Source organism: Ambystoma mexicanum, chromosome 1p (genome assembly GCF_040938575.1).
Source record: "Ambystoma mexicanum isolate Mex_15411 chromosome 1p, UKY_AmexF1_1, whole genome shotgun sequence".
NCBI lineage: Eukaryota > Metazoa > Chordata > Amphibia > Caudata > Ambystomatidae > Ambystoma > Ambystoma mexicanum.
In genome coordinates, this window is record NC_090921.1 from 1,265,010,337 (window position 1) to 1,265,037,924 (window position 27,588).

The 27,588-nt window shown below is 44.3% G+C and overlaps 1 protein-coding gene across 1 annotated transcript in view; it reads right to left on the reverse strand.

The window, feature by feature from the left end:
• The window catches only part of SHANK1 (SH3 and multiple ankyrin repeat domains 1), a 2,604,687-nt gene that overhangs the window by 1,618,037 nt on the left and 959,062 nt on the right, over positions 1-27,588 (reverse strand). Inside the window, exon 11 of the mRNA XM_069605116.1 lies at positions 8,075-8,360. Within this exon, the coding sequence (XP_069461217.1) occupies positions 8,075-8,360 (286 nt within the window). The remainder of the gene's footprint in view (positions 1-8,074; positions 8,361-27,588) is intronic.

Genomic DNA, 27,588 nt, shown 5'->3' on the forward strand with positions numbered 1-27,588 from the left:
CACCATAGGGAGTTGAATTTCCAAATAGAGACATTTGCACATTGAAGAGCTTTATTGAATAAGAAAGCCCTGAAGAAAAGCTTCAAGATAAAAGGCAAAGGGGAGGCTGCCAGAAGAGACACATTGTTTGGGGTAACCTTAGTTATTATTTATTAGTGGTAGGGTCAGATAGATTTAGGTTTGGACTGGGGAGATTTTGGGTTTTGACTTCCTGACGACAAACGGCCATCATTAGTTTCATTTAGTTAGGTAGTAAATAGGCCTTTTCTTTATTATTTAAATAAAAGAACCTCAGAATGTCCATGTTGTGTCCGACTGCTTCTTCCGACCCACCACACAACCCATAGTCAGATCCAATACTAAATATTATGAAACTATACATTTCCCTTTTAAATGAAATTATTTTCAGGCACTCGACACCAGTATTTTGATACAGTTGCAAACTTGGCACAACTGGCTGGAAAGTTACTTCTTGAAAATAAAAGCATACGTGGAGTCCCGCTGGCACGATGTTATCAGGCAGCAGCTTCCCAAATGCCACTAGAGATAAAGTTCTTGAAGCTTTGTTCTTAGGCAAAAGAGATACACTCTTCAGATACAATGTTTCAGTTCCATAGCGCAAAGTGGCTTAAACAGAAGAAAAGTTTTTTATTTAATTATCATAGTTTTCCTTGACTATAAGTTCATACACGGAGAGTACAGGGAATGTTTGTTCAGTTAAGGTTGCACCAGAGAGGGGAATCTAAAATCCAAGACAGCCATAATATAGAAAAGAGCTGTCCGCTTTCCAGTCCAGCTGATCGGTCACACTAACCAATCAGATTATGTGCAACCCAGGGTCACACAGGTGAAAACCCTCACCCAGAGTCCCAGTCAAGGACTGCATTTATGGTATATTAGCCAAAGAACTCAGTCTGAAAGTGTGGCTTGTCAGAGAAAGAGCAGGAGACCACAGTTTGGTTGTAGGCGATATTAAAGTGGACGTGTAAATGTGAGACTGGGGGGCATGGAGAGAGGAGGAGTTGACAGTGGCACAGAGAGAGAGAGAGACTGGAAATTCAAAAGACTGTATGTGAACATTTACAGACGGAGGAGAACGTACATAGAGGTCACAGGTTGGAGAGTAAGGACCAGGGGAGGAAGCAGGAGGTTTATAGTGATTGCAGGTTGGAATGCGAAAAATCAGGAGAGAAATAAGGTGGCATATAGTGATTGGAATTTGGGAGGTGAAAATTAGCTGGGGAATAATGACACTTAAAGATACTTGGGAATGGACAGTAAACATCAGGAGAAGAATGAGGAGATGTCAAGAAGCTTGGAAGTGAGGAGAATAACAAGCAGGTACAAGACGATGCTACCACACAAGTGGTGTTGGAGCGCTGAACAGGTGTAGAGAGGATGGAGGAGAGACTAGCCTTGTGATCCAAATGAGATGAAAGGGGTCCGAGAGGGAGGACTAGACCACACCCGCTCCGTTTACCTCAAAAGACCGTACCTAATTAAACTAATCCATGGAATTAATCCGAGGGGAGCTGACCCCTTTGTAAATAAGGAGGTGAGCCCACTATGCAAAACACTCCCTAGCTGGCAGGGCAAATGGGATCTCACTGGTGTTGAACCCCCGACCTCCTTTAGGTGACAAGGATTTCCAGTGAACAAGTCTACACCATCTCTCTTAGTACCAATGCCCAAGTGTTTTCAGCCTATATAGGAAGTGATAATAATGACCATGTAGTGGGACCTTTAAATGTACTTGGTTGTGCTTTTGACCCACAGGACCAATGGTGTTGTTTCTCTTGTTGCAAGGAGAGGCCTAAAGGGGCCGAAGCCTCTACCTGAGAGGAAGAGCCACTGGAAAGTCAAACTGCTGCTGGGAGAGGGCCCGCCCCTGCAACGCTGCCCTCAGCCGGTCCAGTAGAGCCTGGAGAAGGGACCGCATCCTATACGTGGTAGGCACAGAGCCAGTGGAATGCCACTGAGCCCAGGAGGGCTGTGAGTCCCAAGCTCAGAGGTCCCTGTTGGACGGAGACCAAACCGCTGCAGCACCCGGGAGCATTTTTATCACGACACCTGACTGGAGAAGGAACAGCAACCAACTGACTACCTGATAAGAATGGTTCTGTCATGATCCAAGCAGACGCCTTCCCCGACGCACACTGCAGAGACACAGGTACATTGTAAATGCCGAGGAGAGGGACGAGGGAAACTGAGCTCCGGAATGCTCCTACGCGGAAAGAAACTGAGACAGAGTCAAGGGAAGGAATGAAAGGCCCTGGTGGGGGTATCAGAGACCTGCGACAAATAGACAGACCTAAAGTGGGGGAACAAAAATTCAATCCCAGACGAATGGTTAAGAGAAAGCTGAACTTAAAGAAAATACCCAAAGAAGGGGAGATAAAGTCACATACCCTGAAAGGGGTTACCAGAAACTAGAAGATAAACAAAATACCCAAAGTAAGTGAATCTGAAACTGGTGCCACAGTGAAACGGAAAGACCCGGAAGGGTTGTATATAAGAAAATATATTACAAGAGAGAAAATCCTGTCTGAGAGCCAAGAGCCGGTATCCAGTGATGTTACCGAATAGAAAATAGAGAATAACTTTTTTACCTAAACACAAATAACTAAAAAAATATCGAATTTGAAATGTATATGTATACAGGGGTTGGGGTAAATTGGTAAAAATGGGTGGGGAGGGTTTAGAAGCACAGGGAAACAGGGCCCCACCCAAATAAAAAAAACTGAAAGTCAATTTTTTTTCTGTAAAAAAGTTTTGGTAAAAGTATTCTCTGACATTTCATTCAGTAACATCACATGGATTTCTAAGAGCCCAATCCTGGCACAGAATGAAAGATACTCACAGAGGGTGGAAAACGTGAGCAAGTCAGAGCCTCAAGTAGAGACAGCAGGTCCTGGTTGAGCCACAAAAAACCTTTCACCTGCAGGAAGCTGAGACGCCCTGAGGGGTGAGTCGGAGACGTCAGCTGAACTCTTGAAATGTTTACAAAGACAAGTGACAAAATTAAGGGGCAAACTGTTTTGGTTAACTAATACTTTGTGGAGGAGCACAGTAATTCACTATTTTTAGTTGCCATTTAAAACTTAAACATTTGCTATTTGCACCACTCAGAGAAAGGGTAGAGAACCAGAGGAAGCCAGACCCTCTATTAGAGTCTGATGGTCCATGTTGGACCCCAAACACCTATCACCTGCATGAAGCTAAGACAACCCGGATGGGTGAAAAAAGAAACATCATTTGGACACTTGAAAAAAGTTTATAAATAGTATTTTATTGTATTGTACTTGTCATTTATAAAGCGCCTTTTACCATTACTATAGTCTCAATGTGCTGGTAGCGGGAACGCCCTCGGTGGACCGAAGTCCAGAGTGTTGGCGGTCATGGAGTAAGATTAGAATGCGTGTATGCATTTAGCAAAATTTAGCTTAGCAGGGCTGGCCAGGCTCCAGTAGAGAGCAACCCATGCAGTCAGGCATGTGAATGGGTGCTGAGCAGAGTCAGGATATAGCGTAAGTGCTATGTATTTGTCATAGGTCTTCGCTGCATTCTGATGTCAGAAGTGTTGAGGCGTAGTCTGCTGTAAGTAGGTGGAGAATTATGTGACCAGCACAACGCCATTTGGTCATAGCCCTTGCTGTATTCTGATGTGCGCAGTTAGCCATGCCTGCGGCCAGTATCCACCGGAGTGGTGCGTTATACGTACCTATCAGATTTGGTGGTGAGGTGTTGATTGTGCGCCCATTCAGGTATTGGCTTCTTTTGTGGAATCTTGCGGCTGCAACAGCGACACTCCATGCTCCAACTATTTGCAACTATAGGAGCAGAGTTCTGCTTTCAGGTTCTTCTCTGCAAATAGCGTGGCAAGTCTAACCAGATGTCGAGCGTTTACTGAACCTTCACAATTGTTACCTTTACCATGACGGCCCATCCTATAGTTCATACATGCGCAATACCTGGACATCTCTTAAGTCCTTCAGGTGCGATTCCTGGGCTAGTTCATGATTGCCTTTCTGGAGCAATGCACAAGAAACCCCCACCTGGCCTTCTGCGCAAGACATGGCCATGGCACAATTCCTCCCCTGACGATTCCGAGCAGTGCATCCCAAACCGTCCGATTGCGATGGTGGTGATTCTATCACAAACACTTTGAGTGCAATTTGTCTGTTTTCCCGTACATGCCTGGTGCAGTGACTAATCAATCCTGTGACATTTCTTAGAGTGAAAAAGGTATGAAGGGCTATGTTTGAGCTGGTTGTGCATGTGGGGAACCAGGGTCATGGTTGGTGTATGATAGTGTGTGAGGTCCGGACCACCACGAAAGCGGGCGGCGATGCCAGGAGCTGCGTGGTCCGGCGCCTCCTATTGGTTAGCGTTCCTCTGTTCAGAACTGGAATTGGAAGGTTTTAGGGAAGGGTTTCAGGCTACTGTGGCAAATAGGCAGGCTTTTAGGACTTTATTCCAAATCCAAGTAGCCGATCTAAGAACTTTTTTTGTGAACTGTTCAACTTAATACATACTTTTCTGAGGGACACAGGAGTCCACCCTTCTTGTATACATTGAAAACTAAGGAACGTTTTGGTTGTGAACTGTACGAGCAGGCAAAAGCATGGGAACCCTCAAGGACATTTCTAGAGACACTTTGTGGAAGGGGTCATGTGCCAGAGAGCACAAACCAAACAGGGGAGTAAAGAACACTTCTCTAGGTTGAGTTTAGTTTTCCTTTATTAGTGGAAGGGCCAGTGAGTACCAGAGCATAAGTATGGACAGAGGACCGTGGTTGTGATCTGTACAAGAAATACTGCTGAACACCTTTTCTTTGTTTTCTAGAATAGGGAATGTTCATTGTAGCAATAGGGCTAGCTGAGGCGTTTTCTTTATTTTAATAAAGTGAATCACTTTGCACCATATATCATTGCCCGTCTCCTGTGTCTGACCTACCAAACTAATCTCTGGACAACTGGAACCAAATGTACAAGGATGAGATGGCCTTTAAGAACAAGAGAACCATACAAAGTGTCAATCAACATACATCTAGTGAGCTCCTGGCAAGGTCCCAGCTTGCTGGGAAACTGAGGCATTTGGACATCGCAAGAAACTTCATTTGCAATGCACAAAGAGAAACTGGAACATTGAAAAACACATTGTTATACCACTGTTGGGAAAAGAGGAAGAATCCCAAGAGTTGATTTGTGAGTCCTTGCACTCAGTTACCTTTTTCAAGGCCTCAGCATTGTCATCCTGTTCAGTTTACATAGGAATAAAGGTCACAATAAAAGTATAATTTGATATTGGTCTAATTTCTGGTCACAGTCTTTCCTCATGACATGTTGCTTCGGTGCCACTCCGTGCTTAGTTCCCTGTCTCTCATTTGCTTCAGGAACTCTTTAATTGACCTTAAGTATAAGGTACCCAGAAAAAGACTGCGCCCAATGTTCAAAGAGGTTGTTTTATTTCAAAGTGCCCTTAAAGTGATGACACGTGTTTCGGTCTGCCTGAGACCTTTTTCAAATCAGGGCTTGAATTCCTCTTGTGCCCCTATTATATTTAGAGTTAATCCTCCACAATAAAGGGGTTAGATCCCTCTCGTAGCAATAACGCGTCTGATCGCGTGTTGCAAAGAATCTCGTACTTAATCTCAACAAGGCTAATGTCGCCATGTTAGACCAAACCGCTGTAGCCAAGAATTTCTGATAAAAAACTTTAATTGACCTTGTCTGCTGCCTGTATCCTTCAGTGTATCTCATCACCCAACAACAGATTTGTGTAAATCAGGGCTTTGGTGTCCTGACCCGGCTTCTTAACCCATTGCACAAACACTTTGCCATAAACGCCTGGAAACTACTGTGGCGTCTTTCACCACCCCGGTACCTGGGAATCTACATCTCCCAGCGTTCTAGGGCTGAAAGGAGTCACATGGGTTACACGCAATGTGCCTCCCGCTATCCTCAGCAGGTACCTATATGTATGGCTGGAAAACGCTCCTTGAGTGCTCCTTAACTGTGAAGTTGCATCCTATTAAGTTACACTGCGTTTTCTCTACGTTATCTTTGATACCCTGACCTTGGACTGCTTTCTGGATTACTCTCTTCTGGTTCTGTTCCAGCTTTCCAACGCTCGCCCCTCCCCTTGATTGCTTACCTGGTTGCCGAATTCTTGCTTGTCCACGATGCTGTTCTTTGTGCTTAGCCCTGAACTGATACCCTGCTCAGCTACGATATCTCTGGTCTGTTCTGTGATGCGGCGCGGTTGGTTGAAGTCGCATCTGCCTCGCGGAATACAATTTCCAGCATTGACCGCAGACTTTCTGTTCTCTTCCTTACATCGGCTCCCGCTTTTGTTATATGCTACGGAATAACACACGTGCACTAAAAACAATGCCTTTTTGGACGCACTGCTGTTTCATTTCCCTGTGCACAAACAAATTTTCTTCACTTTATTGGTGACACCTGGACGCTCTGCTGAATCACCTCTTTGTCACTCGAGTACTTCTATTAGTGGATTTATTTGGACGCTCTGCTGCTTACTGTGGATTTGTGTGGACACTGTTAGTCGCGCCCTTTTGCCGTTCGGGTTAGTTTGCTGGGACTACATCATTTGGAGTAACACTCTTGCATCTGTCTCCTCCCACTGAAACTGGTGCCTTCACTGTCAAGTAGGTTTCCCACTTTTTCACCTTCACAGCAGGTAAGATTTGGGTTGCTGGGGGGGTGCAGTTATCTTCCACTATATGGTGTCTTTGATATTGAACTTGTGAACTTACCTTTCTTCCCTAGCTCTGTTGCTGCTCCTGACTTTTCACACAAGCCCCTGGCCTACCAGCTGTCTTTTGTCTCCTGCAAGCGCGCTCTTGGGGGGGAAGGTTTTTTCTGTCTACGGTCGAACTGTCTGAGAGTGAAGATTACCGAGCAGGGTCACTTCTTCATTACTGCAGTGGTTCACGACATTTGGATTTCATAGTGGTATCCATGTTTAGTAATGAAACTTTGATCTGCTGTCCTCCTGTTCACTTCAACTCCCCTCTGCCCCCCACCCACTTAATTAAACCTCATTCACTAGGTAAGGGGCTGGGTAAACCTAAGAGTTAGCATTTTCGTCAATTTATGGAGTCTGTGGCAGGAACATGACATTCACAAAGCCAACACTTCCAAAGATGCTACTCCTTAGCAAAAGAGACTACTGAGAAAACGTCCTCCTTGGTTTTCTTATATTCTCTATTTAGCCCTTTTATACTCATAATTGATCAACCGGCAAAACTTTACCACACATATTTCTTGACACAAATGACTATGAGCATATCATCCATGTCCTGGTACTTAAATCGGTTTAGGGCTTTGTTGCTCCTTACCTGGCATTGTATATTAGCTTTGGCCACACAAGGCCGGCCCTCCATCAACTGTCTGTAACAAAACCCCCATGAGCCACCTCTGCATTTAAATATTTCACACTCCTGACTACTCGCTACAATAATACGTTCATCCCAGATATCGGATCAATCGGTAAACATGAAGCCTGGAAGAAAAGACTCACAGGATATCCCACTAAAAACATCTGTCTAAAGCTGCTTCTGCTCCCAGTTGCACGGATACAGTATACCGTAGTTTCATGAACAGTCATTTTTATGACTGCCTTTTTTACGAGTACAGAATTCCGAAAAAGGTCATCAACATTTTTTGGGAGGGGGGGGCAGATAATGGGTTGAGGATGTCAGGAATAGTTAAAAATAGGAGGGGGAGGAGGCCCCCCAAAAAAGAAAATCAATGTCCTTTTTCATAATTGTGTACTCGTTTAAAAGGCAGTCGTAAAAATAACTGTCCATGAATGAACATAGAACCCACTGACACACCCCTGGGCTCAATTGAACAATGCCTGCGACTTGTATGCTGTTTTCCTGTACTGCTGCACTACTAAAAATACATTATCATCCCTTAGTGTGTATTCTCACATTTACTAACTAATTTCCAAGCAGTGTGACACTTTGTACAGCAATTCTGATCAAGATGGAAAAAAAAATTACAAATGCAAACAGTGATACTAGCAGATGCTTCGATCTCCGTACCTTGGCCTTCCGCGGGGCTGCTTCTTGGAATCCTCCACATGCCTGTTTCTGGAAGGGGACCGACTACGTGACCCTCGCGGGCTGCTGGAACTACGCAGGGTGCCACTGCTGCTCTTGTGCCCCTGAAGGGTGACAGTGTTGGTGGTCGTAGAGGCAGAGAAGACCATCCAGTCAGGGAGAGAGAGGCTGTTATCGCTGTTGGCACGCGTTAATACATGGGGCACAGTGAGGGGTTTCCCGCCCTCCCGTCGATGCACAGCATAGCTTGGGGTTTCCTGGAAAGGAACTGAAATTAAACAAAAATGTTGACGCATCTACAAAAGGACTCCTGCAGGAAAGTATTTGAAGAAGACATAGCTACTTATCTATAACACTAGTTGATATTTTAGTAGGAATACACAGGACTTGAAAAAGTGCTGTAATCATTTTGAAGCCCTGAGCCAAAATAATTTAAATTGCAGGTTATCCTTTTCAATCAATCAATAAATACTTTATTTCATAAATGTGCAGTTCCCATCAACTTTAAAAAAAAATAACCATGTTTAAAAGAAAGCATCTTGTTGGTTGAGTTTACTCTAACAAAAAATGTCACAGAATACAGAATAAAACAACAATGAAAATATATACAAAAACACAGAACTAATTTTCCTTGCTACTAGCAAATACATTTCTCGACTGTTGAACATAAACAGTAGCAAAAATACAAGTGCAGGACAACAATATATAATACCATATTTCCTCAAAACCGATACAAATGTAAGCTGACATTTCCCATTGTACTTTGGTAAAAGCATCATTACGTGCAATAGATCCTCGGGGGACGTTCAAAGTGCAAGTGCATACTGCTCTTTCCATTGACCCACGCTCCCATGTTCTTAAAACATCATTTAAAAGCAGCATGTTAAAACGGAACTTGGTTAAGAATGAACTTGAGAATGTTTGTCTAGTCATGAGTAACTATGGCTCCGGACCTGGAGTAGTTTCCAAAGTAAAATACTGCCTTACCGTATGTTTCTCCAGACAAAGTTCTCCTCTCTGTTTTTGCGGTAATGATAAGTATTTGTCCCTAATCAAAGTTTTGTAATTCCTGGGACTCAAATCGGCTTTTGTGTACCAGCCTACCAGACCAATTCCGTTTTTTTATAAGCTTTATTTATTAGTTCATAGTCTCTGAAAATAGTATAACCAAACTAACACAGTAAAGGGAAGGCCTTCGGTATATATCTCTTCTTCGTAATTACAATAAAATCCCTTTTACAAAGCATCAGAATGATTCAGGTTTCAGAGACCACAATAACATTTTGTCAGATTATAAATTCTTGCCCCCTCCCCCTGCCACCCAACTTTCATCAATGTAAATTAACATCAGTGGCGTAACAAGCATTCCATGCATTTTGCAATAAGGTCATCATCCGGGTCTTCCCCCTGTAGGCTGTTTATATTGTTCATTTTTCAGAGTATCGAGAAATTGTTCAATAAGCGAGGCCTAAAATAATTGTGTTCTCTACCTGTGACGTATTCATAAAAATGGAGCCACACCCTAAGGAATCTCTGGTACGTTCCATTGGTCAAAGCACACACTTTCTCTATTGCCACTACTCCCCAGATCTTAACCCACCGCACAGCCATTATCGGCCCTTGCTCCATTTTCCATCCGTGAGCCAGCGTCATTATTGACACAGTTAGAAAATGTGTGATAAGTGAGGCCCGTGTCCCACTGGCGTCATACAAGGCTTCGGCCGCCGCCCCCAAAATAACTACCGTCGGTGAAGGAGGAAGCTGTATTCCCACTATATCTTTAATATGACTTAAAATCTCTTTCCAAAAGATTTGTGCTTTTAGGCAGGCCCAACGCCCCTTCCTCCAGCATAGAGGCGAGAGCTTATTGTTGATTTTATGTAGTTGTTGCGGTTTCAAGTACCACGTAAAGCATATTTTGAACGCAGATTCTGTAACAGCAGTACATTTTGACACTGTGTGGGCTCTACACCAAATCTGGGCCACTCTTCCTCAGTAACTATAATCCCCAACTCCTTTTCACATTTATCCATATATGGAAGTGTATCCTGCTGAAATGCCCTATCCAAAAGGCAGTAGAGCCTTGAGACACCCTTTTGTGATTACCCCTCCCATATCATGGTTTGTAGGCCCAATGGGGTTCTTGCGCCGCTTCTTTCACTACACTGTTTGAGATCCAGTGCCTCATCTATATACATATATTTATATATTGGAACCATTCTTGTTCCTTCACTTCGAATCTTGTTTTGCAGTCTTCGTACTGTAAAGGAGTCACCCTTGATAGAAATCCATAAAACTATCGCTCCTGCCCGGACCAAAGTCATTAGTGTATCCCAGAACAGAATATGGTCCCAATCCTGGCCTCTGGCCTTTCCAGCGTAATGCTTGACCACAGTATCCTGTAAGGATATTTGCCGTGTTACAGCACAGAGTACAGCACTACTGCACAGGTAGCATTTGTTTTTTGATGCAGCACCACCACATGGGTGTGGTGCATTGCTATATGTGTTGCCAGATTAACATGGACATATAAGTAAAGACAGGCTATTCAGTCAAAAACGATTTTAACATATAAGATGCAAATCTATTTTTACAGTTAAAAGCACACGTGCACATTCAAAAATGCACACTATTTTTCACCTGAAATGCCTATGGTGCAAGAGACACATTTGAAAATTAATAACTAACCTTATTAATAACTAACCTGACTAATAAAACTGCATTTAACATAACCCACTAATAAAAATGTGTCTCCACTGCAGAATTAGGCCTACTCTGAAAGTGAACTTTTAAACGCACATTCATTTTTTTTCTTTTTCTCTGCTGCTCTGTCCACATAACTACAGCAAGCAAAGGGCTCGAACGAACAGGAAATCAGTTGGTTACAAATGGTTACTGTAGAAATGAGCCATTGTGTAGTGAGGGAGGAGATGGCATGATTGATTCTGGTTGGAGCAGCGTCATAGCAAGTATCATGCTAGAGGCAGTGATTAGAGTTTTGCTGGGGGAGCTTGAGGAGAGGGGGAGTACAGTCGAGATTTGGCAGAGCTGGGAGAAGGACCTGTTTCCTGGCTGAAGCATTCCTGCTGCAAAAGCTGAGAATTCCAGGCAATAACCCCGGTTTGAGAACGAAAGACGCTTGTTTTCACTGGGGTTAATCTTCAAGGGAGCCAAATTCAGAAAGAGAACAGCTGAAGAAAACTCATGCTGAACAGATAAGGTAATTACAGAAGTGTGGGGGCTGAGTGTGTATGAGAATATTCAGTCAGTGTAGGAAAGGAGATTCCTGTGCTTTACTCACATGTTTAATGTTGCAAATTGAGTTCTTGTCTCCGCCACTCTCTTTTCAGTGTATCACAGACAATGCTGTTACTGTGCTATTATATTTATTTCTGTAAAGAGTGAGATCGTGTTTAAATGCAACTTTTATAATACACAAAAATATTTGAAAGCAGACGGGTGGTGTGTTTTATATTTACCAATACAGTGCTGATGATGTGGGGAGATGTTTAGACAGTGCAATTGTCATTTTCAAGGTAGCTAAACATCAAATTTGGCTGCAGCCGTGTGCACAATGTAATTCAGTATGAGCGATTATAACTAACTGTGTGTGTTGTAGTTTGTCGGAGGTCTATGAGTCGGCAAAAAGGGAGGCCCGGGACATAGTTCACTACCGTATATAAGATAGTGAAAATACCACATGATAGCTCGCTGCCGTAGATAAGACAGAGAGAAATTGCCCATGGTGGCACACTAAAAATGAAAATGTGGTGTTCCTGAAATGCAAGCCTGAGGTCTCTCTAGTGATTACACGAAAAATCTAAACAAAAATAAGGGGTTCTGGATATTGGGGCCACAAATAAAACAAGGGAATTATGCTCACCAAAATACCACCAACCACGCATACCAACCACGCATACCAACCACGCATACCAAATACGCATGTCTGTGTGCTGAAATAATGCATGTCCACTGTATTATTGTTGTACATGGCCCAATCTGAATACAAGCAGTGATTGTTGCTATGTTATTTTTCGGCGGTAAGAAAATACCGTCAGGCCCCAAATCTCCACAAAATACCCTACAATCCTAAAGAGAATTTTGTGGTTTCCAATAGCGGGCCTCCTGCCCCACATGGGTGTTAACCAAGAACAGCAGTGACCCCAAGGGAATATATGTGGCACCCTGTTCAAGCTTACACCAGCCTTTCCCTCCTTCAAATGGGGTCCAGTACAGCATTGGAGCTATTTGAGCCGCTAATAGATACTATGCTATTTTGGGAACCCCCAGACCTCCCAGCAGTGGTGGTCGAAAGAGAACCCTGATGGCCACCCTATCGTTTCTTCCCACCCAAATTAAAGGAAAGAACCTCCTTCTGCAGGTTCTTATCTGTTTGAGTCGAGATCCTAACCAGGAGAGTGCTAACCACGTATACATCTGGGTAGTAGGGTCAGGTTGACCGCTGCTATCCATGAAAACCAGGAAAGATCTTGTAGGTCCCACCTCCAAAGGTCATCAGTCAATTTTTTCCATAAGTCGGGAATGTTTGCCCCATATAAGTCCCATAGTCCTGAGTCAGTGTGTTTCACAGATATTCTATTTCTTTTGTTTCCCAGACCAAGGGAAAACTCCTACACCATTCATCCACCTTCCCCGGATCCTCTGTTATATTGAGTGCCTTAGATTTCAAGTAATTAATCATGAATCCTGAGGCCCCTACAAACTCTTCAGCAGGGTTATTACTCTTGACAGGGAGCGAGACATGTCACGGAGAAACAGCATCACCTTGTCTGTGTACAGCGTAGTCTGCGTTGGCGGTCACCCCACAAATCCCCTCATCGCCTCTGATTGCTTCAGCCAGCGGCTCCAAGGCTATTGCAAAAGTCAGCAGTGAGAGTGGGCATCCCTGTTGTGTGCCCCATCTCACCTCAATTGAACTCGAGAGCCTTCCGTTGTTCACCAATTTCGTGGATGGAATCTGGAAGTTGGCCATTACCATGCAAACAAATTCTGGTCCACATTCGAACTTCTCCGGTGTTTGTCTTAAACACCTCCAATCAAAGCTGTCAAATGCTCTGGGGGCGTTGAGGGAAGCTATAGAAAGTTTTTGTCGCAATCTCTTCCCCCAAAGTGCAACATCCACCGCCCTTCTAATGTTATCCTTTGTGTTTCTTCTCATAATAAAGCCTGCTTGGTCTGGATGAATAATCTTGGCAGTACCCCCATTAAGCGCCTGGCCAGGACCTTTGCATAGACTTTAGTGTCACTATTAAGCAATGAGCAAGGCCGGTAGCTGGCACAGTCAGGTCAGAGATGTCATTGAAAGACCCATATCCCCCGAGATCACCCCACTCCACCGGATCTTATTAAATAATGTTGTTAACGGTTGAACAAGCAAATTTCAGAATGTCTTGTAATAAGCGTTCCCAACGCCATTTAGGCCTGGTGTCTTCACAGGAGAGACCATATAGCTGCACCCACTGCCTCTGTTGTTATTGGCACTTTAAGAAGCTGCCCATCTTCCTCTGAAATCCTTTCAATTCTAATCTCCCCAAGAAAGCCTGCTGGATTTTAGGGTATCCCCTCCCCCTTTAGTAGTTGGGTGTGAAAGTCCACCATTACCTCTATCTTATCTATCTCTGCACTTTTCAAATCTCCCTCTTGATTTTTCAACTGAGTTATAAAATGTCGGGATGTCTGCTTCCAGAGTTTTTCCATTAAGAAACGATTGTCCTTATCCCCCCTCCCCCTCAGTAGGACCATTTGGTCGTAAAAGCAATTGGGTCGATCTATCGACTAAAGGCCACTAACTTTGAACGGACCTTCATCAGGGCCTGTAATGTTTTTAGCGAGCCTCGGCTTTTGTGTACCCCTTTAGCCTCCTTCACCTGCTGATCCAGGGTAAGAGTTCCCTATCCCTTAAAAAGGCTGCCGTCTGAGTTATAAACTCTCCTCTTATTAAGGCTGTACTTGTGTCCCAAACCATCCTCCAATCCACGCCTCCCATTTAATTTTCTTGAAAATAATTGCAAATCGCTGTTTCAATGTGCGTTCTTAGCGCAATGTCTGGCAGTAACAGCTCGTTCAACCTCCTTGGCTTCCTTTCTGTCACAGAGGGCCTATGTGCCTCGAACCGGAGAATGACAGGTGCGTGATCTATCAGGTATCACACCCCTATTTCTATATCGATGACCTGAGGGATGAGTGTGCCTGATACCAAGATCATATTGATCTGTTAAAACCCCCTGTGTGCCGCAGAGAAGTGTGTTTAGTCTCTTTCATTCTGGTGAAAAAATCTTCATGTCTCCATGACATGGAACCGGCCCAGTTCTCTAAAAAAACATGCTAATGCCAGCCAATGTCTACCGTCGTTAGCTGTGGGTGGGAGTGTTTTATCCAAAGCCGGATCCATTACACAGTTAAAATCATCTCCCACTATCACCTGCCCTCGCATCACTTACCCTGCTTCCCCAAAAAACCAACAAGGAAATCCTCTTGCCTCTCGTTTGGACCATAGACAGATACCAGCGTAAGCATTTGCCCTTCTAGGAGTCCCCTGATTACTAGGAACAGCCCATCCGGGTCCCTATAGAGGAATCGCTTGGTGAACCTCAGGTCTTCCCACTCAGGATCACCACCCCCTTCTTTTACGTCCCACTGTAAGCAAAGTATTTCAAGGGGAACGTTCTATGTCTCATGCGGGGTTCATCTCTTGGGAGCAGATATGCCTCCTGTAAGAAACAATCGAGGCCTTCAGTTTAATCAACCATTGCAAGATGGAGCGTATTTTAACAGATGAATTTAAACGCTGAGCATTCAGATTAACCACGTTTAGCTAAGCCATCATCAAACCACTGCATCATTTGTCTCTCATATGAATCCAGCCCCTTCCCTAAATACCACTGTGCGATCCATGAATCTGTCCCCATGCGACACGCTAAACCAAACAATATAAACCCTCCCCAACTTTTCTTAAACCTCCAAACCCCAACAATGTATATCTCGTCCTCAACCGCCAATCATGAAGAGCAACCGGGGACACATACGGTTGGACTCCAATGCCCCATCCATTCCCTCCCCTCCTAACCCCCATACCCCTGATGGAATCAAACCTGCCTCCACTGAAGCTTCATCTTATGACATAACCATGGACAACCATTAAACTGTTGTGCCCTCTCTCTTAGGCAATGGAGAAATACTCTTGCTAGGTTCCTTATCTGGAGGTCGAGGGTTCCCCTCATCTTCCATTAGGTCCACCATCTCTTCTTCCTTGGAGACGTTATACAACTTGCCTTCCCATTCAAACCGCAAACCACATGGAAACGTCCACCGGTAGTGAACGTCTTTTGTCTTCAGCCAGTTAGTAATTATTCGTAGCTGAGTCCCGGAACCGTATTGGTTCGAGTTCCCCTGTTGCTTTTGTAATCTTTTCTTTCACCTGAAAGAGATGGACCCTGGTTAGGATTTCCGGGATTAGGTTCTTATTTAGCTGGTAGGAGGAGTAGATGCAATGTGTTCTATCCAACACGGCTGCTTCATCAGCCGGAGCCTCGGCCAGATGACAAAATAGCGCCCACACAAATTCTGGTAGATCCGCATCTGACACTGACCTGGGGATCCCTCACACGTGAATATTGTTTCGTAGTGATCTATTTTTAGCGTCCTCCTGTTTATTGAGGATCTCTTCCATCTGTTGTTTGAGCCCATTCATTTTGCTAGTTCCTCCTGTACATACCCCTGCTCACATGAGGCTTACTCAACCTCATCCACCAAATTCTCCACCGCTATGGAATTTTTATTCAGGTCAGAGATCACTTTGGTCAAGTCAGCAGCAATGTCTTCTATTTCCTTTTAGATCTCAGCAAACATGGCTATCAAGTCTGATCTCCTCGACGGTGGGTCATCCGCGGTGGAGGGGGTGAGTGCACTTTAGCGGCAGTTGCTTGCTTAGGACACTTTGAGGTGTCTTGCCCCAGCATCAGTGTTTTTATGTCCCCCATGGATGCGCCCTTTTGGCTTAGCGGGATGTTTTGACATGTTGTTGTTTGCAGTGGCCAGCTGTGAATCCTTATTTGGGGATAAAGCGCTGTTCTCTTGCTGCAGTGGTGCTGGCCCAGCTTGCCAGCTTCTTTTTCTGGAATGCTTCAGGGCACCAGCCTCAGGGTATCAGACTCATGTGTTTTAGCCACACACCTGCTGTCAGCTCTTGCTATGGAGCCCCTGGACCTCTCCTTTCAGGTGATCAGCTCTCTCCCATCCGGGTTGCTGCCTTGTGCCTTCTCAGTGAGTTGAAATGTCCATATCCCCTCAACTTGGGCCTTCTGCAGGCAGAATTTTCACCACTCCTTGTTCTGCCAATTTGCCATGAAATGAGCCCCCAGAGCGCCCAGCAATTCTTTCTACCTCGTTGGTATGCCAGGAATGCCTCATCCAATTTGCAGGGCCGCTCCTGGGTGCCGCTTCCCCTACAATGGAGTTCCTGTTGTTCCTCACTCAGTGGTCTTGCAGTGGCCGCTCGCACACCAGCCCGCCCGCCCGCTAGACGGACCGGCCTCCAGGCTAGAACCCCCCCAGGGTGCCGGTTCAGTGCTGTAAAGCACCCCTCAGTGCCCCAGGTGCGTCGCTCACTAGGGCTCACATTTCCATGTATTTGGGAGTGCCAGAGAACCACATTCTCCCTCGAAGTCCGGCACCCCACCTGTTTCCTCTCTGCACTTCTATCACAGCCCCGGAGGACCACCATTACGTCGCGGCAAACGCCACTCTTTGACAGAGATGACTCAGCTGGGGGTTATCATCATTGCTGTAGGAGGCACACAGAGTCACCCCATTGCAAGAGAACGGTGGCTCTAATTTGCTGTTGCACTGTCTTCATGGTTGCCAGGCCGCTGTCCGTCCCCGACGTCCGCCATGTTGATAACGTTGGGCAACCACCTTCACACGTTTCAATCTCAGCCGTTCATGCATGAGGCACCATCAAAGTTTCAGGATCTCAATCCTGTAGGTTCTGACACCTCCTTGGGGCTTTTGGGTGGATTCCTACATTTGTAAGGGGGTCAGGAGCCCATGGGATAGATGTGGGCTCTGGAACTCACCGGTGAAGCATCTGACAGCATCCTCGGCTAGCAATGCCACTCCCCATTCAATTCTTTTTTAAATGAACTATGGTATTTGGCTTGCCGTGGCACAAGTCATGACATCTGTAAGTATGGACCTTGTCACACACTTTTCTGGATTACTCCAGATTGAACACCACAATTAAATTGGCTGGAGTCCCAGATGATATTCAATGTTCGGTAGCCCAACTTCCTCAGGAAGAATAACAGGAGGAATCGATTGGGACACTTTTAAAATCCTTTGCAGGAAGGTATTGGTATTATTATCTACGACCAACCTTTGCAGATCTACACTCCCTGATATTCCTGCACCACATACTGCTAGGTCTACAGTCTTAACATTGCCAGCCTTAATTAATGACTGAATATGGATGCTGTGAGGGGTCGGAAATGAGAGACGACACAAGTTTGTTGTATTCTTGGTGAAATAAATTTATATGAACTAAAAATGAGTTGGAAAAACCCCTCGCTAGCCCTATTCTAAAGAGGAACTTCCCGGTCTAGAAACTAAAACTAAGGATCTGTCTGTGTCAGGTGTCAGTAATTGAAAAGCCGTCTTTGGGTCCAAAACAACGTATCCTGACCCTCACATTTATAAACAAACAGCAAAAGGTGCAAGGAAATGTCTTTAACTTGATGTTAGAAAAGGTGTTCAAAACCAAAAGTGGAAGAATTACTCCAATGACAATGTTCTGCAAGGTAAAGAGCCCTGAATCCAGAAGGTGACCCCCTCCCCTCGATTCTCAAACAGGATGGCAAAATGTCTCTTTAGCTAACATTTCCTCTGTGTCCTCACTGGACTCACAAAGTTCTTGGTCAAGCAAAAGGTTCTGTTCAAGCAAAATGTTCTGAAGCAGTCCTTCTGTAGAGGTTCTTGTAACTTTGCAAATTAGCTGGTATGCTCCCCTGCCAGGAATCTTTATAAAATATTCAGCATCCTGGTGTACTTGCCTGCCATGACTTCTCTTTAGGGTTTTCAAAAAAATCTCTTCATTAAGCCTTGGGTGTATAGTACCAAGGAGTTTGATAAAATATCTGGATTGATTTAAAAGAAGCATTTTATTGATCCGTTAGCGGACTGCGATACCTTCTTTGTGAAAGGAACAGAAGCTATAGGAAATATGTGTGGTAGTATGGCCCCCCTTTAAAGTAAGTAGATATACAAAACCATCTAAATCTTGGTACTCGCAGTGTTTAAGTTTATTATGAAAACAACTGAGAGCCCTAAAACAGAAATGGCAGAAAAATCAATCTCCCTCCCAAACTGCTGAAGTTAAAAGTGCCCTATAAGATTATAACGTGGCAATTTTCAGAGCTAAAGCTGGCTTTTTGCATAAAAAGACCTTTGGTGCAAGTAAGCAGCCAAGAGAATTATTCTTTGTTAAATCACATTTTTCCCACCCAACATGTGCTTCTCTTCCCTCTGACACGTCTTTAGAACAGGCCAATGCTTTCAATTTGTTTTTTAAAAGCAAAATCGAAGGAATTCAGGATTAAATAGGTGCTAACTAAGCACTGATGCTAAGTGACAAGAAGGACACGCACCTTGCCCTTAGCGTGGGTATAGTGAATACTACTGATAATGTCTCTTAGTTTGATTTTTTGCTGGTTTCAGAGGAGACTATTCAGGCTATACTCGGAGGGTTGAAACTGGATGTGGAGATGACACTGTATATGACACAGGGGTTCATTCCGAGGTGGGCAGTAAGGGATTACCGGCAACGGTAAGGAGACCGGTGCCGGTAATCCCCTACCGCCCAATTCCGAGGTCCCTTAGAGGGAACCGTAAGGGACGTGTGGTCGGACCACACATCCTTTACGGGTCCTGCTAAGGGACCAGGGCACAAATAACAGGCTTGCCGTTCGCGAGCCCGTTATTTGCGCCCTCCCCATTCCCATTGAGCACTATGGGGGCTCAAATGGGAATGGGGATTGGTTTGTTCAATGAAGACTTACCGGTCCCTCCAGGGTCGGAATGGACCGGTAAATCCCCAATGAACAACACCGGTGCCAGACCCAGTATTGGAGGCAGCCATGGAGCAAATAGCTCAATGGCTACCTCCAGTCCCGTAATGACCCCCACAGTTTGTGAAGAAGTATTTACTGACTAGATCTGTACCTTCGGAGCTAAACAAATCCATGGTGACACCACTCCTGAAAAACCTAATCTGGGCATAGAGATTCTTCACCATTATCGAACAATAACATGAATTCCCTGGCCTGGTAAAGCACTTCAGAATATAGTGACAGTACAACAACAAGAGTTTGTAGAAAAGGAGCGGCTTTTAGACGCCTTACAATCAGGCTTCCGTCTAACATTTGGTATGGAAACTGCTTTTCTGTCATTATAGGATGATATCCTCAAGGACCCGGATCAGGGGGATCTATCCCTGTTGGTTATGCTGGATCTCACTACTGCTTTTGATACAGTGGATGACTGTATCTTAATTGAGCGACTGAGTATGATTGGAAGAGTCTCAGCAAAAGCTATTGCCTTTTTTGAATCCTTCATTTCAGGACAACAAAAATGGGTCAAACTGGGAGGCTGGGTGTCCGACCGCCTGGTTCAGACTGGCGTGCCACAGGGATTCACCCAATCCCCTCTTTTATTTCATCTATAGTTGCGTCCTTTGATGGAAATCTTGAGGAACCATCCGGTGAATGTTCAGTCTAATGCTGATGATACTCGGGTGTATGTCAACATAGGCAATGTAGAAGACTCTTTTTCCAGAGTCAAGGACTATCTGGATGAGGTCAGTGGCTGGATGTCAGCTCACGTGCTCCAATCATTGGCTCCTGCACCGGGCTTTACCCTATGTACCATCAGACAAGCAGGCTGCAGTAGTCAAAACATTAGTAAATTTTCATCTAGACTACTGTAACAGCCTGCTTGCAGGTATTCCAGTTAAACAGTGTCTGCGGCTGCAGAGAGCAAAGAATGCTGCAGTGAGATTGGTGGTGGGGTGAAGAAGTCTGCCTATATCTCAGGATTTTGTTGCTCCTTACCATGGCTATCTGTGAGAGACACAATTGACTTTCAAGTTCTCTATCTTGTATTCAAGATACCCAATGTGCCTCGCAGAGGGTGGATGGAGCGTGATTGCTAGTGGCTCGTCCATCCCTTTGAGATTTGGTATTTTTCTACCACTTGGTGGATGACAGAAATCCAAACTGTCATGCCACAGCCATCCACACACTTGTCACCCACACCCCTGCAGGCACAAACATGCACTAGGGAAGAAACAACAGCACGCACCAGGAGGGAGCCACCGCGGCCATGGGTGGAATAGATGAGGTGCTGTAGATGGGGAGTTTGCCAACTGCTGCCTGTCAGAGACAACAGGAAACAAGGACCAACAGCCGGCTGTGATGCAAAGTCCTGCATGAACACGAAATCTTGTCAGAGTTGGGAATCTCGCAGGATTTACTCATCTCTGCCTCCATTTTGGGCCATCAGGCTATTTAAGTCCTACCCGCTACTAGCCACGTGGTCAGCATTGCTGAAATAATGCTGCAACACACCAGAGCCCCTGAAGAATCCCTACATTTGGATCCGGCCTTACGTGACAAGCTTATCTGCATTCTGGAGAGGTACGCGGTCCAAGCACTGGTTAGCAACAGTTCTGGATGATTGCTCACCCGAACTCTGCATGTACTCTGTACTGGCACCGTGGATTATCACCTGGACTACTACCTACCTGAATACGGCAAGTACTCTGCACTGGGACTCTGGATTATTAACTGGACAACTACCTACCTGAACTCTGCGAGTGTAACATTGATATCAGAATAATTTAGGACAAAGCAAGTATAAACTTACTACAGTTGCCAATAGGAGTCGATGTCAGCAGGTCTACACAGCTGGACCAAGTGAGGTAACTGGTTCATATTGCTTCAAGGCAACCTCTACTCCTCACCCAGGTAATTCTCAAGTGCCCACACTAAGCGGTGGGGCAGAGGGTAAATTGGGGGATTAAGCTAAGCATGGTTGATACTGAACACTGTCCCATTTCATTGGTGGAGCACTAGTTAGAGCTTGGTGCAAGGCTTTCTTCAGGACACACAAGGGCCTCAATGTTGGGGCAATATTCATGCAACAAATCTGCGGTCTTTTCAGAAGGAGTCCGTGGCGTGGTAATGACCACAACGCCACAGACTCCTTCTGAAATGACCGCAGAACACCAGCTATCTCATAACCTAACTGACAGACGCAAATAGTACCAGGTTTCTTCATTGACGCCATCCGCTCGCCACGGCATTTGTTGCATGAGCTAGAAGACGGAAAAGCAAATAAGAACAGAGACGCTGTATGACAATTACGATACTGAAAAAGAGAAACAAAACGAGACTGGGTTACAGAACAGAACTTCAAAGCTCCCACAAAAAACCGGCGTTTTCTGACGAGAAAGAAAATAAAGATTGAATATTGCCCCAACATTGAGGCGCTTGTGTGTCCTGAAGAAAGCCTTGCACCAAGCTCTATCTAGCGATTTAACAATCTGAAGGCTTTTCCACAACCAAGTAGCAAGGCTGGAAACAGTCTAAAACCTGTCGACACTTTTGTAGATGTGGGATTTGACAAGAATTGGATTGTGTCGTCCACTAACTATGACCAGTACTGTATGATAATATCAACCATACACAAATGAAAATAATGTATGTGTCCCTTGTATATTTGATTTGATTACACATGAAATATTTGTTTGATTTTCTCCGATTGATCCTTTTTTGAAGACCACTCTCTGGTGGCTTTTTATTTTGATTCCTAATAAATTGGATTTTTCTATATTTCCGGTTTCTACCGTCTTTGATATATGTTTAGAAAGATGGTTTCCTCCACTTTACTGGTTTGATTACAAGTCCCTACTGTTACATCCAAGGGTAGCCAACTGGGTCTCTGCCCTGTACTTCACCTTGTGGTGACACATTTCATCAGCAATTGACAGCCTGTGATGAACATGATTGGTGTGGGCTAGGAGATCAGTTCACACTTCCGTTGGGTCAACAGTGCAAGAATTCTTCTGCACCAATCGCAGGTGTGCCACAAGTTGCAAAGCATGACTTGAAGACCACATTTGCCATCCTCTGAACACATGTTTGTCACATCTAAGCCTTCATTGGAGCATTGTTTATGTTACAACATTGGCAGCTGTTGTCTGACATCTGTTGGACGATACAGCCTTTTTATTTATACCAAACTTATAAAGCGCATGGTCGTCCGAAGGCATCATGGTGCTACCAAACAAGTAGAAGAGCAGCTAGAACAGATAGGTCTTCAGGGATCTCCTAAAGGCCAAGTAATCATCCATCCTCCGAAAGGCCATAAGAGGGGAATTCCAATAGGATGGCACCTGCCACTGAGAAGGCCCGACTGCCAACCCAGGACAATCTGACACAGGGAGCCTCTACCAGAAGAAATTGAAAATAGCCTGCAGATAGGTTGCCCCCGTCCCATGGTGGGCACGAAAGCTCATGCAGAGTGGCTTGAAGTGCACTCATTTCACCACCAGTGGAGGCTGCGAAGGACTGGAGAGATGTGGGCCCTGCATGGAGTAGATGTAGCAACCCGGGCTGCAGAGTTTTGTAAAATGTGTAGGCGCTGAATCGCATAGGACGGCTGAGCCAGAAACAGTACATTACAAAAGTCTAGAGATGATAGCACTAACTAGGAGACCATCGGTGCCTGAAAATGGGAGTCATTAATGGTAGGACTTCGCGCAGTATCTTAAGCTTAAGATGCCCTTCACTAATGGCAGGACTTCGCGCAGTATCTTAAGCTTAAGATGCCCTGCCTGGGGTACCATAGATGGGGAGGATGCGATTTGCACTCCCATGTCTTTCACAATCGGCACTGGAATGGGGCAGAAGCTCACCAAAGAAGGCCAGAAGAGGGGAGACCAGAGGGCAGCAGCATCAGGAGGACGCAGCACCAATAGCTCTGTCTTCTCCCTGTTCAGTTCCAGCCAGTTAGAGGACTTCCACTCCCCCTTGGCCTCAAGCATGTCCTAAGCCTGGCAGACGTATCCAATACCGCCAAATCCCGGCGGATCAAGATCTGGGTGTCAGCAGCGTAGGCCTATCAAGTGAAGCCGTGGGTTTTGAGAAGTCCGCCAATCCTGCTATTTGACACACTGCATCACTCATCCAAGTGCTGTCCCTCTACTTGTCCATCATGATAAGGGTCCATGATTTGACTGGCAAGTTGGCTACAATGCATTTTGTGATGGATGTGCTCTCAATCTAGTGTGCATATTGACATGTTGCCTTGATGAAAGATAACCTCCTGGCCTAATTTCTCAACCCATCTATCAAGATCAAAGTGATTGCTTTTCTGCAGCTTGCGAAGTCCAAGAACTTAGCACAATGTGACACAACACAGTTAAGACATGGAAAAGATGCATTGAAGCAGTGGGTGAAAACAAAATTGTGAAAAATCAGATTCAGGAAGAACATGCAACACCATTGCCACTCTGTGCTCAACACACAACCACCTGAGACATCAAAGAGTTGACATTTTCATCATCAGGGACAGAACAGATCTTCTGTGAACTCTACTGACTTTAACGCAAGGCTGGTGACAGAGAACGAGTATATTACACACCTTACACAATAGGAAATCTTCAATGCAGATGGTTTAGAAGAACATACCGTGATACATCAGAAGCATATCTACTAGACAAGTATCACATGAGTAGGGAGGATGATCCTGATGTACCCTGGGCCAGGTAAATAAGATAAGGAGGCAGCCTAACCCAGATAGGTGCAAAGGAAAAGATGGTTCTTTGTTCCTGGTAACAGGTTACAGGTTTGAGGTGGAAGAGCAGGGTCTAAGCATCCACTCCGGTTCCTATGTACGCTCCCAGTCCCCAGCTGCCTTTCCTGGAACCTCCAGGCCTCCCAGGCTCCACACACTTTACCACATTCCAACAGGCCTCTCAATGCAATAGCACAGCCCACATATATTCAAAGTCACTACACATCTCCTTCCTTAAAAACAGAACAAACGTAACAGTTCGACGAAATGCCAACCTTCAACATGTCGGGACAAACAACCTTAATACAAACCAAAACTCCTCCTACCTTGGCCTGCCACGCCAAGGTATACATACCGTTGGCATCTGATCCAACATTGGAAATTAAGAAGAACATAGACGGTATATTACAGAGAGCAGAGGAGTTGGAGTGTATTTCAGATAATATTAAGGCCTACCTCACGACAACACACCCGTTGGTATCAATGTTCTATCTTCTCCCAAAAATTCATTATAGACAAATTGATCCTCCAGGGAGACCAATGGTAGCGACCATAGGTTGACTTCTTCAACCATTAGGTACTTATAAGGACCCTTTTCTTCAACCCTTGGTACAAGCCACATCTACATACATTAAGGATCTAACACATTTTCTGCAAATCTTAGAAACCATTCAGCTTACTAGCAAAGACATTTTGTTCACCATTGATGTTTGTAGTCTATACATGAGTATCCCACATGATCTTGGTCTGGAGGCAGTTGAATGGCTGCTTTTACATTCATTGTGATTTCACTGGAATTCATTGCACAGAACTCGTACTTCAAGAACAAGAAACAACACTACCTGCAAACATCAGGGACCTCTATGGCGCCAGCATGGCCCCTGTGTATGCCCACAGCTTTATGCACAGTTTTGAGACTACCCACATTATAAATCACTCGGTATGGCACAAGTATCTATTAAAATGGGTCAGATATATCGACGACATATTTGCCGTCTGGCAGGGCACCATTGATACCTTGCAAGACTTCCTTACATTTATAAATTAAATCGATCCACGCATCCAATTCGCAGCTGAATTTGGTACACGAAATGTACACTTCCTCTATGTTGAAGTGAAGGTTATGAATAACAATATATCTACAACATTATTCAGTAAACCTACTGACAGGACTACCTACTGCATCGGATGAGCATCCTACCCCCAAATACACTGATTTACCATATGGAAAATTGCTAAAAATCAAAAGAATTGTGAGTAACCCTGAGGAATGTCGAATCAAATTCAAGAAAATGGTGAAGAAATTCATAAACAGAGGCTACCCAATGGGGGACTTGGACAAAGCAGTGGAGAAGATCACCAGCCAGCCAAGTCTACTTTAGACGAGACCTAAAAAAACGACCCCACCATTGGTGTTTGTGTCGAAATTTTGTCTACAGGGTAATAAAGTCAAACAGATTGTAAACAAGCATTGGGATATATTGGGGAACGATGTCAGAAAACAGAATTTGTTTCCAGAATTACCAGTGTCTGCATATCAGAGGAGTGAAAATCTAAGAGATATGCTCGTTAGCACGCAAGATAAGACATTCAAGGCCAACAGAACAGACAAGAAGGGCACTTACCCATGCCTTAACTGTGACAATTGCAACAATGTGACTATGGGTCCATACGTCTTCCTCCCACGCACGGGAGAACCTATCCAGTTAAGAAATGTTGCTACCTGCGCTTCCGAAAATGTTATCTATTGTATTAGGTGCCCCTTCTGGGATATATTACATGGGGGAAACCAAACGGAGGGTGAAAATGGGATGGAATAAGCATAAGTCATGCATAAGAACCAACAATCTGCATTTATCCGTGGCACAACACTTTGTGGAACAAGGGCACACCATCGCACAGATGAAATTCTTGATGCACAAGAATTTCGAGTCGACATCGCAAGAAGGAGAGCGCAAAGAGAAGCATTCCCGTTTCACAGATTGGAATCCTTAGTGCCAAATGGCATGAATGAAGAACTCCATTTACATTGCTTTCTGTGAACTTGATTTCTGTACCAATAGACTGCAAACAGAATTTTATTACCATGACTTGGCTTAGAATTTTATTCCTTCCTGTGGATGATGCAATTTTTGGATAACCTACTGTGTGTGCCATTACAGTTTGAAAAAGACACACAAGGGATTTATGGTTTAAGACCAGGTGTTCAACTGTTTCTTGTATTTATTGTTTAATAATGAGTGAATGTAATCAATTTGAATAGTTCAGCATATGTTGTTGGTAAAGTATCTTATACAGATATATCTTGTTTCCTCTATTCCCGTCACTTCATTGTCTTCATTTAAGTTTGGGTCTTTGGGTGTTATAGCACAAGCATTACATGCTGGGGAATAGTCATCTGAACAGCATGCACGCATAACCGATAGCATCAAGGTCTTATTGTTTACGCTTACCAGTGAGTCCAATTCCTAAAGCATTGTACATGGACGCTCCTTTTCGATCAAACTAAGATATATGAGACGGCACATAGACGTCGTGAGATGTGACATGGTTTAATCTTGAGAACAACGTGATGATCCAGGAGTCTGTAGGCCTAATGTATCTATTTTCATTTCCTTTCTTTTTAGGTTTAATATTTTCTTTCTTCACTTTAAACTACTTGAATTCACATTTCACGGATTGGTACACTGTACCGATATGGGCACAGTATGTCTTTAAGAGTTAATGAGCTGTCAGACGAGCGTCTTACGTAATCATGTGAGAAAAGGTTTTAGGGCCCCTCCTCTAATGACACATACATGAGTGAGACAGGAGAGGTGCATGCACGGCTGAAGCTATGTGTCACGGACTTAAGCAAACAAGTAAGAGAAGGCAACTATGGCTGTCCATAAGTACAACCGGCACAAGCTAGAACAGCAGTCAGATGGATAAATGTATCATTTACTCTAGAATACAACCGCTGTGATTGCTACCCAAAAGGCACCGAACACGGCAGCGGTGGAATGCACACGCCCAGACACCCTGTTACATCGTGACATAGTTATTTCGCAGTGCCGACAAGCAGGTATGAATTAGCAGACTAGTTGTGGGTTCTGCATTAGTTAACAATGTGAATTTTAGTTGTTAACGAGATCAACACTATTATAGACAAGAAAAAGGGTAATGGTGTTAACCTGTGGAATACATCAATCAACATCACATGACATTATTGAACATATGTAGATAGGAGCACCATGGTCTATGGGACAACGGTTTGAAAAACTATTGTGACAGCTTGGTTTTTGATTGTGGAACTGACTGACAATTAAATAACAGGATGTTATGAAGCTAGTTTTAAAACACATAAATTAGTGGTACTGTTAATCACATTTGGTGGTAATTCACATTGGATCTTCAACTAATTCCTTGTTTTCGATATTTTTCCCTTTTCTTAGTTTCCTTTTTTTTTTGTCATCATCTGTTGTCATTTCTGATATTGTTATCTAATGTGTTTAATGTTCCTTATAATTTGTTTTTTTCTTGATTTTTTTCCCTTGCTGAACTGTGTTACCATTTTAATATCTACTTCGATAATCATTTCATGGGACAATGGGTGATTTACCTTGGATTTAATGGCAATGGTCTTG